Genomic DNA, 16,271 nt, shown 5'->3' with positions numbered 1-16,271 from the left:
AGTGGGTACTCTGCAAAAATTTGCTGAGTAAACCTGAATGAGGTCCAGAACTGGAAGATTTCAGAGCTGGGAGGGAGTTTAAAGATTCTTCAGGTGCTGGATAATCACTCTATGGGGTAATCTGGAAACTTGTGGGGGTGTTTGAGTTGTCTCCATAGGTAGGATCCAGGGATGCTAAATGCCCTGAATGAAATGTGCAGGGTGGTCCCATACCCCCCACCAATAAGTTTCAGATGCTCCCCCAGATATTCATGTGGATGGAAAAAATCTTTACAATGACCCAGAACTACAGTTTAACTCAATTTTATACATAAATATGAAATAATTTTTGTACAGTTTTAATATATACTGAATATTTTGAAATGCAACTACCCTATAAACTGGGGGAACACTGAATTTGTTTTGTCTGGAACTTCACTAAGAATTGTTTGCTTTTTTTTGAAAGTACATCTCTAAGAAGAACACCATTGACCAAGATAACCTACCTATTTCAGACTGCATTTGAGGCAGAATGATGTTTTACCTATGGTGTGAGCACCTGACTCATTCATTATGTTTTCTGGGGGTGGTTGTGAGTGAGCATCTACATATTGACATATACAGTATTTTATTATAAATACTTTCCTTCTATTTTTTCCGAATATATACATATATATAGGTACATATATACTTGAAATTGTGAGAAGGTCACACTAATTTTGAGTCATTACAAATTACTTGTTATGAAAAGTATATGATGAAAAAAAAAATAAACCCAAATGCTAAAAAAAAATGTATATGATGGGTCTGAAAAAGTTGAAAACCACTGATTCTAGGCCAGTTCTCCCATTTGACAGATGGGGAAACTGAGACCCAGAGAGGAGACTTGACTAGTCTCAGGTCACAGGCAAACACTGGCAGAGCCAGGACTAATCAAGACCAGGTGCAATCCAGCCCCAGCCTTCTCTTCCTGCCTACCTCTCACTCACCCTTCCAGTCAGGCCTAAGCCTTCACGCAGACTTTTCCCTCCTCCACCTCACCTCTGCTTGTTGTAATCATCCCCATGAGGCTCAATTCCAGCGCTCATCTCAGGGAAGCCTTCCTGGCTGCTTCCTCTGAAATTTCTCAACTTTGTTTGTGCCTCTCTCCTGACACCTAGTATAGTCTTCTGTGCCCATAACTTATCATGTACACCAGGAGGTCAAGGACCACGTACTCTTCCAGCCAGGTTCTCCCTGGTGTGCCCCGTGCCCAGCATCTACTTATTGACATATACAATCTTCCCCACAGCCTGGCATGGGGAAGGTTTCCAGAAAGGCTCACCAAATTAAACTGACCCTGCTTGTGTTGGTCTTTGGGCAGGCTGGGACACCCAGCTCTGAGGTGGCCACACTGATTTCGCAGGCTTGGCTCTCAAAGTCTCATGAACTCTTGTCAAAGACTCTGTTTACTCTTGCCCCCCTGAAGGAGCTGATGCCTAGCCAGAAGAAGGAATTGAGAATTGGCTCCTGTTAGCCTGGATGAGCATTGCCACAGCAGAGTAAGACAGAGGGGAGAAAAGAAGAATAAATTCTGTCACTAGTTCCTTGGAGCAAAGGAGGGACTCCTCCATCTGACTCCCTGGTGCTTTCATTATCTGGTGGAGAGGGGCCATGATGATGCTTGGCTTGAACATCACCTCCAAATTCAGCCACCTCGCCTGGCTGTGTGTATACAGAGAAATAAAATGCCTCAGTGATGGCCATCATCTCTAACAGGGAGTGACAGCCAGTCCTCGAACTGTGCTCCTGTTCTCAGTCGACTAACAAAGCTGACCATTGACTTAGAGCAAGCTCCTTTCCTGAGCTCTGTCAGGAATAAATTTAGTCTTGAGTGTTACACCCTCCTTTCCTATTCTTAGAAGCCAGAGGGCTGTATGGAAACAATTAGCCCTGTGAATAGAGAGGTCAAAGGAAACATAATTCTCTATCCAGAGACACAGACGAGGGGAGCCATGAGGAGGAGGACACCGAGTCAGCAGAGGAACGTTTCACCCTGTCCTCTGGTCACAGCGCAGCCTGTCAGACCAGAAGGCTCCTGCCACATGGAATGTGGGCGTTCCCACCGTGGGGTCAAGAGGTAGGAGGTGAAGGGGGTGTTGGAGGTATGTGTGTGTTGTGGGGAGCTCGGGAGAGAAGAAAAATCTAATCAGATACACATGGGGCCACTCCTCTGGCTGTGGAATGTGGGTCATACTCAGGTGTTCGTGGCAGAGGAGCAAGAGAGACAGGAGATGGGCACAATGCCAAGGTGTGGGCAGCTGTCGTGAGTGCCTTGGAGGTGCCAGGATGATCTGAGGAGACCAGCGACAGGCAGAACCCAGGCTGGGAGAAGAAGGACGGGGCTGGGGAGGGGGCGAGAGACTAGCACGCTGGAGGGCTCAGCTCCGTACTCTTACGTCTAAGTAGGGCAACGTGGGCGCTTACAGTGCCACTGATGAGTACGGAGGGCACTCTAGGAGGCAGCCAAGTGGGTTTTCAGTGGTTCTGAGATTGGACCGACAGGGATGAGCTGTAGGATGGAGGAAATCCGTACTGAGTGCTAACTCCTGGGGGCGGAGCCGCAAGGGACAGGACCCGCCACTCATTGGGTGGGCCTAGGGGCGGGGTCCGGAGAAGGCAATGGCACCCCACTCCAGTACTCTTGCCTGGAAAATCCCATGGATGGAGGAGCCTGGTGGGCTACAGTCCATGGGGTCGCTAAGAGTCAGACACGACTGAGCGACTTCACTTTCATTTTTCACTCTCATGCATTGGAGAAGGAAATGGCAACCCACTCCAGTGTTCTTGCCTTGAGAATCCCAGGGATGGGGGAGCCTGGTGGGCTGCCGTCTATGGGGTCGCACAGAGTCAGACACGACTTAAGCGACTTAGCAGCAGCAGGAGCAGCAGCAGGGGCGGGGTCTGCTGTTCATTGGTCATTTCCGGCAGTAGAGGCGAGGCTGGGGGCGGGACCTGATCCACAGTAGGCAGGGTCCAACAGCCCAAAGGGCGAGGCTAGGGGCAGGGCCTGGCATCCTTATTAGGCAGAGGGTGTGACCTGATTCTTAAGAGGCTCTTGCACCCTAAAACCTAGGCTGAGGTCCACCCCTCATAAAAAGAGGTCCTGTCTTCGGTACTCCCTTCTGTACTTCCGGACAGAATTGTGCTTTTGAACTGTGGTGTTGGAGAAGGCTCTTGAGAGTCCCTTGGACTGCAACGAGATCCAACCAGTCCATCCTAAAGGAGATCAGTCCTGAGTGTTCATTGGAAGGACTGATGTTGAAGCTGAAACTCTAAAACTTTGGCCACCTGATGCAAAGAGGTGACTCATTTGAAAAGACCCTGATGCTGGGAAAGATTGAGGGCAGGAGGAGAAGGGGATGACAGAGAATGAGATGGTTGGGTGGCATCATCGACTCAATGGACGTGAGTCTGGGTGAACTCTGGGAGTTGGTGATGGACAGGGAGGCCTGGCGTGCTGCGGTCCATGGGGTCACAAAGAGTTGGGCACAACTGAGGGACTGAACCAAACTGAACTCTGAGAAGTCAGTCCCCGTATGGGGACTGGCAAACCTTCCACCCATCCTTTATTTTCAGGAGAGGTGCCAGACTCTCCTGAGAATGAACAAATCCTGACCCCTGGGGTTCAACATTTTAAAGGTCAGAGCTCTTTTCTAGGTCCTGGGACACCGTTTTACACAAACAGAAAGAAGGAGCCAAGGCAGCCCATCTGGTCTCCAGGTGTGTTCTCTATCCATTTAAGCATCTCTGAAAAGTAACCAAACTGATCACATGGACCACAGCCTTGTCTAACTCAATGAAACTATGAGCCATGATGTGTAGGGCCACCCAATACGGATGCGTCATGGTGGAGAGTTCTGACAAAATGTGGTCCACTGGAGAAGGGAGTGGCAAACCACTTCAGTATTCTTGCCTTGAGAACCCATGAACAGTATGAAAAGGCAAAAGGATAGGACTCTGAAAGATGAACTCCCCAGGTCAGTAGGTGCCCAATATGCTACTGGATAAGAGAGGAGAAATAACTCCAGAGAGAATAAAGAGATGGAGTCAAAGTGAAAACAATGCCAAGTTGTGGATGTGACTGGTGATGGAAGTAAAGTCCGATGTTGTAAAGAACGCTGCATAGGAACCTGGAATGTTAGATCCATGAATCAAGGTAAATTGGAAGTGGTCAAACAGGAGACAGCAAGAGTGAACATCAACTTCCTAGGAATCAATGAACTAAAATGGACTGGAATGGGCAAATTTGATTCAGATGACCATTATACCTACTACTGTGGGCAAGAATCCCTTAGAAGAAAGGAGTAGCCCTCATAGTCAACAAAAGAGTCAGAAATGCAGTACTTGGATGTAGTCTCAAAAATGAGAGAATGATCTCTGTTAGTTTCCAAGGCAAACCATTCAATATCACAGTAATCCCAGTCTATGCCCCAACCACTAATGCTGAAGAAGCTGAAATTGAATGGTTCTATGAGCACCTACAAGACCTTCTAGAACTAACACCCAAAAAGATGTCCTTTTCATCATAGGGGACTGGAATGCAAAAGTAGGAAGTCAAGAGATACCTGGAGTAACAGGCAAGTTTGGCCTTGGAGTACAAAATGAAGCAGGGCAAAGGCTAACAGAGTTTTGCCAAGAGAATGCGATAGTCATAGCAAACACACTCTTTCAGCAACACAACAGAAGACTCTATACATGGATATCACAGATGATCAATACCAAAATCAGACTGATTATATTTGCAGCTGAAGATGGAGGAACTCTACACAGGCAGCAAAAACAAGACCTGGAACTGACTGTGGCTCAGATCATGAACTTCTTACTGCAAAATTCAGACTTAAATTGAAGAAAGTAGGGAAAACCACTACACCATTCAGGTATGACCTAAATCAGATCCCTTACTATTATACAGTGGAAGTGACAAATAGATTCAAGGTATTAGATCTGATAGACAGACTGCCTGAAGAACTATGGACGAGGTTTGTGACACTGTACAGGAGGCAGTGATCAAGAACGTCTCCAAGAAAAAGAAATGCAAAAAGGCAAAGTGGATGTCTGACAAGGCCTTAAAATAGCTGAGAAAAGAAGAGACATGAAAAGCAAAGGAGAAAAGGAAAGATATACCCATCTCAATGCAGAGTTCTAAAGAATAGCAGGGAGAGATAAGAAAGCCTTCCTAAGTGATCAATGCAAAGAAATAGAAGAAAACAATAGGATAGGAAAGACTAGAGATCTCTTCAAGGAAATTAGAAATACCAAGGGAATATTTCAGGCAAAGATGGGCATACTAAAGGGCAGAAACTGTATGGACCTAGCAGAAGCAGAAGGTATTAAGAAGAGGTGGCAAGAACACACAGAAGAACTATACAAAAAAGATCTTCATGACCTAGATAACCACAGTAATCACTGCCCTAGAGCCAGACATCCTGGAGTGCAAAGTCAAATGGGTCTTAGGAAGTATCACTATGAACAAAGCTAGTGGAGGTGATGGAATTCCAGTTGAGCTGTTTCAAATTCTAAAAGATGATGCTATTAAAGTGCTGCACTGAACGTGCCAGCAAATTTGGAAAACTCAGCAGTGGCCACAGGACTGGAAAAGGTCAGTTTTCATTCTAATCCCAGAGAAAAGCAATGCTAAAGAATGTTCAAACTACCACACAATTGCACTCATCTCACACACTAGCAAAGTAATGCTCAAAATTCTCCAAGCCAGGCTTCAATAGTACGTGAACCGAGAACTTCCAGATGTTCAAGCTTCATTTAGAAAAGGCAGAGGAACCAGAGATCAAATTGCCAACATCCGCTGGATCATCGAAAAAGCAAGAGAGTGCCAGAAGAACATCTACTTCTGCTTTATTGACTATGTGAACGCCTTTGACTGTGTGGATCTCAACAAACTGTGGAAAATTCTTCAAGAGACGGGAATACCAGACCACTTTATCTGCCTCCTGAGAAATCTGTATTCAGGTCAAGAAGCAACAGTTAGAACTGGACAAGAAACAACAGACGGGTTCCTAATTGGTTAAGGAGTTCGTCAAGACTGTATATTGTCATCCTGCTTATTTAACTTCTATGCAGAGTACATCATGAGAAACGCTAGGCTGGATGAAGCACAAGCTGGAATCAAGATTGCCAGGAGAAATATCAATAACCTCAGATATTCAGATAACACCACCCTTATGGCAGAAAATGAAGAATAACTAAGAACTGAAGAGCCTCCTGATGAAAGTGAAAAAGTTGGCTTAAAACTCAACATTCAAAAAACTAAGATCATGGCATCCAGTCCCATCACTTCATGGCAAATAAATGGGGAAACAATGGAAACAGTGACAGACTTTATTTTCTTGGGCTCCAAGATCACTGCAGATGGTGACTGCAGTCATGAAATTAAAAGATGCTTACTCCTTGGAAGAAAAGCTATGACCAGCCTAGACAGCATATTAAAAAGCAGAGACATTACTTTGCCAACAAAGGTCCATCTAGTCAAGGATATGGTTTTTCCAGTAGTCATGTATGGATGTGAGAGTTGGACTATAAAGAAAGCTGAGTGCAGAAGAATTGATGCTTTTGAATTGTGGTGTTGGAGAAGACTGTTGAGAGTCCCTTGGACTGCAAGGAGATCAAACCAATCCATCCTAAAGGAAATCAGTCCTGAATATTCATTGGAAGGACTGATGCTAAAGCTGAAACTCCAATACTTTGGCTACCTGATCCGAAGAACTGACTCATTTGAAAAGACACTGATTCTGGGAAAGATTGAAGGCAGGAGGAGAAGGGGATGACAGAGGATGAGATGGTTGGATGGCATCACTGACTCTATGGACAGAAGTCTGAGCAAGCTCTGGGAGCTGGTGATGGACAGGGAAGCCTGGCATGCTGCAGTCCATGGAGTTGCAAAGACTGAGGGACTGAACTGAGACCTCAAGGTCAAAAGGCATTCAGGAAGGAGCGTGGACTGCAGGGGGCCCAGGATCTGTCTCCTGGTCACCATCAACCACATACTGCAGCGACCCAAGCAACAGAGAAACTCCAAAGTCCAGCAGCTCCAAAGACTGGGCAGCAAGTCATTTGTGCCTCCTTGTTCTCAAGGACAACTTTGTAGCCTGACAGAGCAAGAAATACCATCAGTTCTTTCCTCTGGTCAGGCCTTTAAAAAGTCTGATTCCTCCTGCCTACTCAGGCCCTCAGCTGGACCCAGTAGGGCATTAAAAAAAAACCACTTTCACATCCTCTAGTTCATAAGACCAACACAGCAGCCCCAGCAGCACAAATTATTGTACCCATTTTTGAGAAGAGGAAACTGAGGTTCCAAGGAGATTTCTCTGAATTAAGTGGCTTGCTTAATTTGCCACTTGGGGTGGATGTGGAACCAGAACTCGAGCTAAGATCTTTTCACTCATGTTCTTTCCTTTAGGCCCCAGAAAGCCTGTTCAGCAAGACTGAGGGAACATCTGATGATTCATAATAATCATAAGAAATAGGTATCATTCGTTTACTAAGTTCCAGGATTATTATCACAAATAAATAATCTTATTTAATTCTCCTACCTACCGTGGGCATAAATCACACCTTCCACCATCTGTTTCACAGATGAGGAAACAAGCTCAGACAGGGTGGAGATCTGCCCTGGGTCACACAGCTTGACAGTGAATATGCTGGAACCCAAAATGATTGGATTCAGATAAGCAGGGGGAGGAGAAAGCAGCCCAGAGAGGGAGGTGGCAGGAGCAAAGGAAGCAGTGTCTGGTGTCCTCTGGACAATGGCCACTTGTCCTGGGTGGGGAGGAAGTTGGTGCCCAGGAGATGGGGCAGTCAGGCCAGGCAGTTGGAGGAGGATTTCCAGTGTCAGCTGAGGGGTGGGGCAGGGGTGTGGGTGGGAGGTAGAGAGTCGAGGTTCCAGAGCAGGGGAGTAACAGGTGCTAGATAAAATTCTCTGGTGACTCAGTAGGAAGCCTGAACTGGAAGGCAGGTAGGCAGGAAGCTGCTAGAATCCAGGGCTAGGTCCCTGGGGGCGCCTGCCCCTCCCATCTAGACATAAAGGGCCTTGGTTTTGGCAGAAGAGCCAGAGTGACTTCACAGGCCCTACAGACAAAGGAAGAGGCCCCGCTAACCAGGCCACTGTTCTCTGAACCCCCAGGGGCTGCTATCCTTGGCAGGATGTTCAGAGCACACACTGGGGCTCTCTCAGCCCCTCTGCTACAGGCTGCTTTCTCTGGGGAAGTCATTCTTAACTGGGGTGGATCTGCCCCATAGGGGACATTGGACAATGAATGAGATATATTTGGTTGTCACATCTGGGTGTGTATGTGTGTGTAGCATCTAGTTGGGTAGAGACCAGGGATACTGTTAAACATCCTACCATGGACAGGACAGCTCCCAAGACAAGGAATTATCCAGCCCCAAATGTCAATAGTTCTGAGGCTGAGAAAGCCTGCCCTGGGGCAATGCAAATTCCCACATCCGTTTGCTCTCTTGCGGGGGAGTCAAGAAGAGAACACTGCTGCTGCTGCTGCTAAGTCACTTCAGTCGTGTCCGACCCTGTGCGACCCCATAGACGGCAGCCCACCAGGCTCCCCCATCCCTGGGATTCTCTAGGCAAGAACACTGGAGTGGGTTGCCATTTCCTTCTCCAATGCATGAAAGTTGAAAGTCAAAGTGAAGTCGCTCAGTTGTGTCCGACTCCTATCGACCCCATGGACTGCAGCCTACCAGGCTCCTCCGTCCATGGGATTTTCCAGGCAAGAGTGCTGGAGTGGGGTGCCATTGCCTTATCCAGGGAACACTAGTATCCCTATAATAGAGGAGGAAACAGAGGCTTGGAGGGAGGAAGGGACTTATCCAAGGATGTGCAGCAAGTTCCTTCATTTAACAAATAATCACTGAGCACCTACTTAATACCAGGCTATTCTAGTAACAGAACTGAGACCAGGACTCATTCATTTCTTTATTCAATCATCCACAAACATTTACTGCGCTGGCTGCTGGGGATGTAGAGTGATGAATCAGACTCAGCCCCTGACCTCTTAGAGCTCACAGTTTAGTGAGAGAGACAGCCATGCAGACATTAATAAGACAGCAAGACCAGGAAAGCCCAGGGCTACTTGGAGAAATCCAGGAAGGCATTTCAGAGGAGGTGTTTATAAACTACGATGTGAAAGAGAGTAGGAGTTAGTTCTCAAAGACTGAGGTTTGTGTCAAGGGTTTTAGGTTAAGGGAACTGCTTGTGCAAAAGTGAGAAAAGTGTGCAGGAGAGGGAATATGGCTCATGTAAGACATGAAGATGGCTCACTGTGTCTGGGTGTGATGTAGAGGGAGAAGGAGAGACTGGCAGGGCCCAGATCTCACAGTGCCTTGATATATAAGGTTTAACTGCCTGGATTGCCTTGCTGAGCTGTGATGGGGGTGGGGCAGGTGGCAGCTGAGATAAATCAGCTCCTGAGACCATCTGCCTGAGGGGCTTCCCTGGGTCAGGGGAGGGGTCAGGACCCTTGGCTGGGCTTCTTGCTTCTTTGAATTATGCCGCTTCACCCATGCGTGGCCCTCATCCTGCTGGGTCCCACTGTGAAGGTCCCTCCAAGGCTGGGAGCACACAGAGACCCCCCACCCCCACCCCAGGAGGATAGTCCAGAGCCCTACCCAGTTGGCTGGAAAATGGGCCCTTCCCCCAACTACTGCCCCCTTTGTCAACGAGGGCACAGATCCAGACTAAAGGGTACTAGGAGGTATCCCTTCATCTTTGTGAAATTGGTCATGATGCATCAGAGGCGGCCTTCAATCACCTAGAGGGGAGCCCCATCCCTGTCCGACACACACCCTCAGTGATCATCCTCAGTCCTTCTCCATCTGTACCTGGAGGCCAATCGTGAGCATCCTGGGATGCTTCTCTGCGTGTATTGTTCTCAATGCCAGGGACTGTCTGGGGATACCTCTAGGCCGAATCCTCCCTGAGTGGGAAAACCTTCAGTTTTCAGTGCTCAGTGCAAACACCATCTGCTCAGTGTTCCCCTGGCTCCTTCCCTGACCCACCCAGAGCTTCCTGTTGCCTCTTGGGCTCCCATGGCCCTGTGTAAGTCCCTCATGATGGCCCTTTTCCCATGGACTGTCAGGGTCTGTTGTCTCATCTGTCTCTCCTGAACGTGCCTCAAAGGACTTCCAATGTTTGTAGATTGAAAGAATGAATCCAGACAGGTGCAAAGAGCTCTGATTGCTGTGTGACCTGGGAAAATCGGCGAGCCTCTCTGAGCCTCAGCCTCCCCAGCAGCCTTCCTGGGTTGGTGGTATGAGGCCAGAGAATGCCTGGTAGGCTTAGTAGGGAAGGGGACACCCTTTGGGTCTGATGGATCTGGTTCAAATCGTGGTTGTACCATTTACCAGGTTATGACCATGACCAATTCCTAACAGTTCTGTGCCTCAGTTTCCTCATCTAAAAAATAATAATAGTGTCTATCTCTTAGGGACTAGTCTCCTCTGCATCCTTGTCTCCTCTCTATTGGACATTGCACCTGACTCAACACAGAAGGTTCCCTGCTGCCAGTAGGTTAGACTGATGCCCTGGTGGGTTGTGTAATGTTGGGAAGATGTTGATCTCAGAGTCCCAGGGTCTACTGATTCTACTAGAAATCCATTTCAGACTTTCTCCCCTCTCAGCCAACCTCCCATTTTCATCCCACCGGATGATCTTGCTTCCTACCTTACTGGGAAAGGCAAAGCTATCAGAACACAATTCCCACGAGCTCCCACCACCTGCCCCTCTGCTTCGGTGCCCATGTATTCTACCTTCTGCGGGCTCCCAGCAGAGGCTGGGGTGGACCCCACACCTGACAGCACTCCAGCAATGCTCTCTCATTCATCCTCAATTCTACCTTTTTCTATTGCATCTTTTCTGTGCCCCACTTCCCCCACGTGCTGTGCTGAGTTGCTCAGTCATGTCCGACTCTTTTCGACCCCATGGACTGTAGTCTGCCAGGATCCTCTGTCTATGGGGATTCTCCAGGTAAGAATACTGGAATGGGTTGCCATGCTCTCCTCCAGGGGATCTTCCCAACCTAGGAATCGAACCAGGGTCTGCTGCTTTGCAGGTGGATTATTTAGCAGCTGAGCCACCAGGAAAGCCCCCCTCCCCCCAAATATGCTATCATTTCTTCTATCTTAAATGGCTCCCACCACACTCTCTCCTTCCCATAAATAAAACTCTTTGAAAGCACTGTCTCCACTTCCTCTCCCATTCTCTCTAGGATGGCCTCTAATCAGGATTTGCCTCCATTGCTCCACCACAGTGGCTCCTGTCAAGGCCATCGGGACCAAGAGAACAGTCAGTGCTGATCCTCCCACACTTGGCGTTGCAGCCTGGCCACCACCAGCCACTTCCCCTCCTCGAAACACTTTCTCCACTTGGCTTCCAGGATGGACCAGGTCTCCCTCCTGTTCTCTGGCTGTTCCTTCTCAGTTTCCTTGACTGGGTCCCCTTCCTGTCCTTGACTTCTAGGAGGACCCCAGGGCTCCAATTGTTAGCATGGTCCTCTCTCTTTTCTCTCTACCCTCAACTCACCTCCTAGGTGATCTCCTCCTGGCTCATTCGGTACCGTCCACATGCGGACACCACTGGCCCAGACCCTCCTCCTGAACTGCATACGTGTCATTTCCACTGCCTTCTCCACATCTGCACTGAGACATCTAATTGGCATCACGAACCTCGCATGCTTACAACTCCATCTTCCCGGTCACCTCAGCCAAAATCATTGTAGTCTTCCTTTTTTTTTTTTCCCTCTTTCTCACATCTGAGATCCAGTGCATTAGAAACTCCTGTTGGCTTTCTGTTCAGTATGGATCCTAAATCCAATCACGTCTCACCATGTGCACTGGTATCACCCTGCTTCAGGCCAGCACCACCTCTCACCTGGATTACTGCAAGAGGCTCCTGACCTCTACCCTTTACTCCTCGCGTCTATTCTCAACTCAGCAGCCAGAGGAATACTTCAAGAACTTAAAAACTCACATTACTTGACGTTACTGTCGCAGACCCTCCACTGGCTCCCATCTCACTCAGCACAAAATTGAAAGTTTTCACCTGGGCCCACAGGCCCTCATGGTCTGGCTACTGCTACCTCCACTCTCCTTCTCACTCACTGCACTCCAGCCACACTGGTCTCCTTCCTCTTCCCTGAACATGCCCAGCTGCTCCTGCCTCAGAGCCTTTGCACTTGCCATTCCCACTGCCAGGAGCACTCTTCCCAGGGTATCTACGTGGCTCACTCTTCTCCTTCTTCCTTCAGGCCTTTACTCCCTCCTTCTCCGGGAGGTCTTCTGACTGAATCCACTACTAAACATTTTATCCTACCTCAACATCTGTTAGCCTCCTTCCTCATCTTTTATCACTATCTAATAAACTATGTATCTTATTTAATTTTGTTTTCTTTCTCTCTCACACCCTAGGATGTAACTGAGATGCACGAGGGTAGGAAGTTTTGCCTGTTTCGTTCACTGCTTTATCTTCAGTACCTAGAATAGTGCCTGGTATGAGGCAGGTGCTTGATCTCTTCTGTACTCATAGAGTGAATGAGTGAACAGCCCAGAGCCTCAGTCTCTTCATCTAGAGAATGGGCTCACTAGTAGAACCAACCTCCTGGAGTTGTATCATTATAAAGATTCCCTGGGTTGAGCTACTGCAGGTGCCCAGCACAGGCCCCGGAACATAGTAGGCGCTTATTAAGGCACCCTTCCCATCCCTCTTCCCTGCCCCCATGCTGTGTGTAGAGCAGGGGGCTGGACTGGGCAGTGGCCCATCCAGCTCCAACCTGTGATGATCCTTGCCTCTTCCTGGGCCCTCTGGTGAGTGGCAGGAAGGGCCTTACCTGGGTGGATGTCTTGGAACAGGGACTTCCAGATGGTGTACTGCAGGGGGCCTGTGTACTTGGAGGTTGGGAAGTCTTCATAGGTTAGGTTGGTCTCGTGGATTTTCCCTTTGAGCCTGGAAAGAGAGCAAGAGAGAAGACCACATTGGGGGCTGGATTCCCATCCCAGCACCTTCAGGGTCGCTGGCATAGGGAGAGGCCATGCGTGGGAAGTCTGCCATACCCAGACTCAACTGCTTGCTTCTACCACTTCCTAACTCTCTAGCTATCACCCTCAGTTTCTTCATCTTTAAAATGGGTACTATGATAACACCTGCCTCCTAGGCTTGTGAACACTGTGAGGCTTAATGCATGTAAAACGCTTGGCACAGTGTGTGCCTCATGGTCAACACAATACATGACATCAGCTATCAGTACTGGTCATTGAAAGTAAAAGTCAAGGTCATTCAGTCATGTCCGACTCTTTGCAACCCCACAGACTATATGGTCCATGGAATTCTCCAGTGGGTAGCCTTTTCCTTCTGTAGGGGATCTTCCCAACCCAGGGATCGAACCCAGGTCTCTCACATTACAGGCAGATTCTTTACCAGCTGAGCCACAAGGGAAAACCAATAATTAAGTGTTATTATTATTTTAAAGTTTTATTTATTTGTTGTTTTGGGGGGGCCACACTATGCAGCATGTGGGATCTTAGTTCCCCAGCCAGGGATGGAATCTCTGCCCCCTGCAGTGGGCACAAGGAGTTTTCACCACTGGGCCACAAGGGAAGTCCCAAGTTTTATTATTAAAGGTAGCCATGGAACCAGAGACCTGGGCTTGAATCCTGGCTCCCCCACGTACTAGATGAAGGGCTTTTGCCAGTTGCTCCAGTTCCTCTGTGCCTCAGTTTCTACATGTGTGAAATAGGGATGACAGCGGTGACGACCTCCAAGGGGCTAGTAGGGTAAAGTTGTTATGATAAATACTATAAAATGTATATTTATAATACAAATCACGCAAAACAAGTACTATCTTATAGGATTATAAATATGATGTATAAAATAGCGTGCGTACACAAAGCCTTCACCCCAGGCTATGGCACAGAGCAGATGTCCTGTGCGTTTGATGGAGATCTGAATGAATGATTTCTCCACTAACCACCCCCATCCGCCTCCATTCCCTGCATCCTACAGGGGCCGGGGAGGGGTGCCCCATGTGGAGAAGACGCTGGGGCAGGCAGGCACTCACCGCTCGGAGAGCGAGGCCATGCCGGCCAGGAAGGTGTGCCGGTCGGTCTCAGCCAGCCGCTCTTGCAGGATCTGCGCCCCCTCCTGCACCTTGCGCAGCTGCTGGCTGTAGCGCTGGACTTTCTGCTCGATGTCGGTCAGCGTGCGAGCCGTGTCTGCCTCCAGCTCCTCCAGCATGGCCTTCTGCCGCTCCCGCAGCAGCCGGTGCAGCCGCTCGAACGCCTCCCCGATGGTGGTCCGCAGGCTTTTGGTGGAAGACTGTGAACACGGTCATCAGGGGTTAGTCAGGGAGAACGGACGGGGTGATCCCTGTGTGAGAGGAGGAAACTGAGGGTCTTGGCACGCAGAGAGAAAAGGGCGGGAAAGGTACGTTCAGTGAGGAAATGGCAAAAAGCATGGCGGCAGAAGAGAACTGGCCTGATCAGGGACAACAAAGTCTCCGTTAGGAAACAAATGAAGTGGTCCAGGCAAGACAATGAGGCTTGAGCTAGAGGAGCAGCAGACGGACATGGCTTGAAAGACATCTGTAGGGGGAGCCTCGGTGGCCCTGGTGACCAACTGACTGGCTGTAAGGGTAAAGGAGAGACAGGTGTGAGGATGATATCCGGATTTCTGGCTTGGGGACGGGAGGGATGAGGAAGTGGGCCAGAGATATGGGGGGATGGGCAGGGAGCAGATGCTGAGCTCAGTCTAGGAGACAGGGAAATTTTTATTTTTTAAAAAACATCACTCATGCAGCCTAAGCAAAGATGCCAAGGAGGTCACAGATGTCAGAGAGCTTTATAAATGGCAACACACTGGGCAAGTCTGGGGGTCACGCAACCTGTCCCACTACCCCCAGACCCTCTTGCCAGGGAACAAGAGTTGGGGGTTAAAGCCATTGTCACAGAAAGATAAGCATGGACTTGATTGATTCTCTTTGTCTCCAAGGGCACTGCCAGGCCCAAGGGGGGGTTGAGTGGTAAAAGGCATAGATAGCTTCAGTGCCCAAGGGCACTGGGTCTCCCGCTGTGGCAACTTTAGTCGCCTGGTATCTCTAAACCTTGGTTTTCTTATCTGGGAAGAGGGTAACACAATGACATTGCAGGGCTACGATAAGTGAGGGGAGGTTCACAACGTACATGACGTTGTTTGAGGTACAGCCCCAGAGCCTGGTTATTTAAACACTGGAACAGGCACATCCCTGTTCGTGGAGAGTAAAGTCTTCGTGGAGAGATGGCTGCTGAGCTGGGGCCTGAAGGGTGAGCAGGATGTCAGTTGGGGGTGGAGAGGGGGACGGGCTGAGGGGACAGCAAGAGGCAGGATGACACAGGACACAAAAGGGCTGCTCAGCAGCAGCAGCATGTGGGGCCTGCCTCTGCAATTTGACTTTGTGGGATTCTGACTGGGAGTTCACAGAGTCAGAGACCCCGCTGTGTTCAGTGCCCAGGGCTCTGTGGGAAGCTCCACAAAGGCTCAATTAGGGCCTGTTCCCTCCTGGTCGTGGCTGTGGGCCGGCAGGAAGAGCTGCTGGCAGTGGGCCAGCCTCCTTGCGCATGCCCACCCAGCTCGCCAGGCAGACAAAGGGGGTGATGAAGGGAGAGGCTGGGGATGAGGGGCCAGGCTGCCTGTGGCCTCTTGGAGCCCCCTCACCCAGGGAAGGTGAGGTTCCTGCAGCGGCAGGTCATGGTGGGGAAGATGGGGCCTGCCCGCCCTGGACCATCTGCTGCTGCCTCCAAAGAACCCTAAATCTCATGGCCAGCCCTTCTGGCTCCTCCTCAGCCAGTCTGCAGCAGCATTTGGCCCAACAGCCAGCCTCTACCAATCGAGAATTCTGGTTTGCCTCCCACCGCTGTGGCTGCTCCCTCCCTGCCATCCCTGTTCCTGAGGACTCATCCAGTCCTTGCTCCTTTTGTTCATACATGACATGCCCTCCCTCGTCTTCAACTCCTGCTGCTCTGAGGCTGCTTTCCAGATCCATCCATCTTGAAGGCCTTACATGTCTCCTGAGCGCTACAGTCATCTTTCCACCTGCCTCCTCCACATATGCCCCTGGGTTCCACCAACTCACTGGTTTAATGTGTCAACTACACCTAATCTTTGCCAACAAACTTGCTACCAGAGTGATCCTTCTAAAGTGCAAACTGGGCCACAGTCAGTCTTGTGTTCAGGAACATCTCTTGGCGCCTTAATG

The 16,271-nt window shown here is 49.3% G+C and overlaps 1 protein-coding gene across 1 annotated transcript in view; it reads right to left on the bottom strand.

Annotated features, from left to right (window-relative positions):
* TRIM62 (tripartite motif containing 62) overlaps window positions 1-16,271 on the bottom strand; it is a 37,918-nt gene that overhangs the window by 2,779 nt on the left and 18,868 nt on the right. The window contains exons 4-5 of the mRNA XM_027516599.1: window positions 14,100-14,356; window positions 12,873-12,988 (exon numbers count right to left, since the gene is read on the bottom strand). Coding sequence (XP_027372400.1) covers window positions 12,873-12,988; window positions 14,100-14,356 — 373 coding nt within the window. The remainder of the gene's footprint in view (window positions 1-12,872; window positions 12,989-14,099; window positions 14,357-16,271) is intronic.

Source organism: Bos indicus x Bos taurus, chromosome 2 (genome assembly GCF_003369695.1).
Source record: "Bos indicus x Bos taurus breed Angus x Brahman F1 hybrid chromosome 2, Bos_hybrid_MaternalHap_v2.0, whole genome shotgun sequence".
Taxonomy (NCBI): domain Eukaryota; kingdom Metazoa; phylum Chordata; class Mammalia; order Artiodactyla; family Bovidae; genus Bos; species Bos indicus x Bos taurus.
Note: the sequence above shows the minus strand (reverse complement) of the source record. Positions and strands in the feature narration are given on the sequence as shown.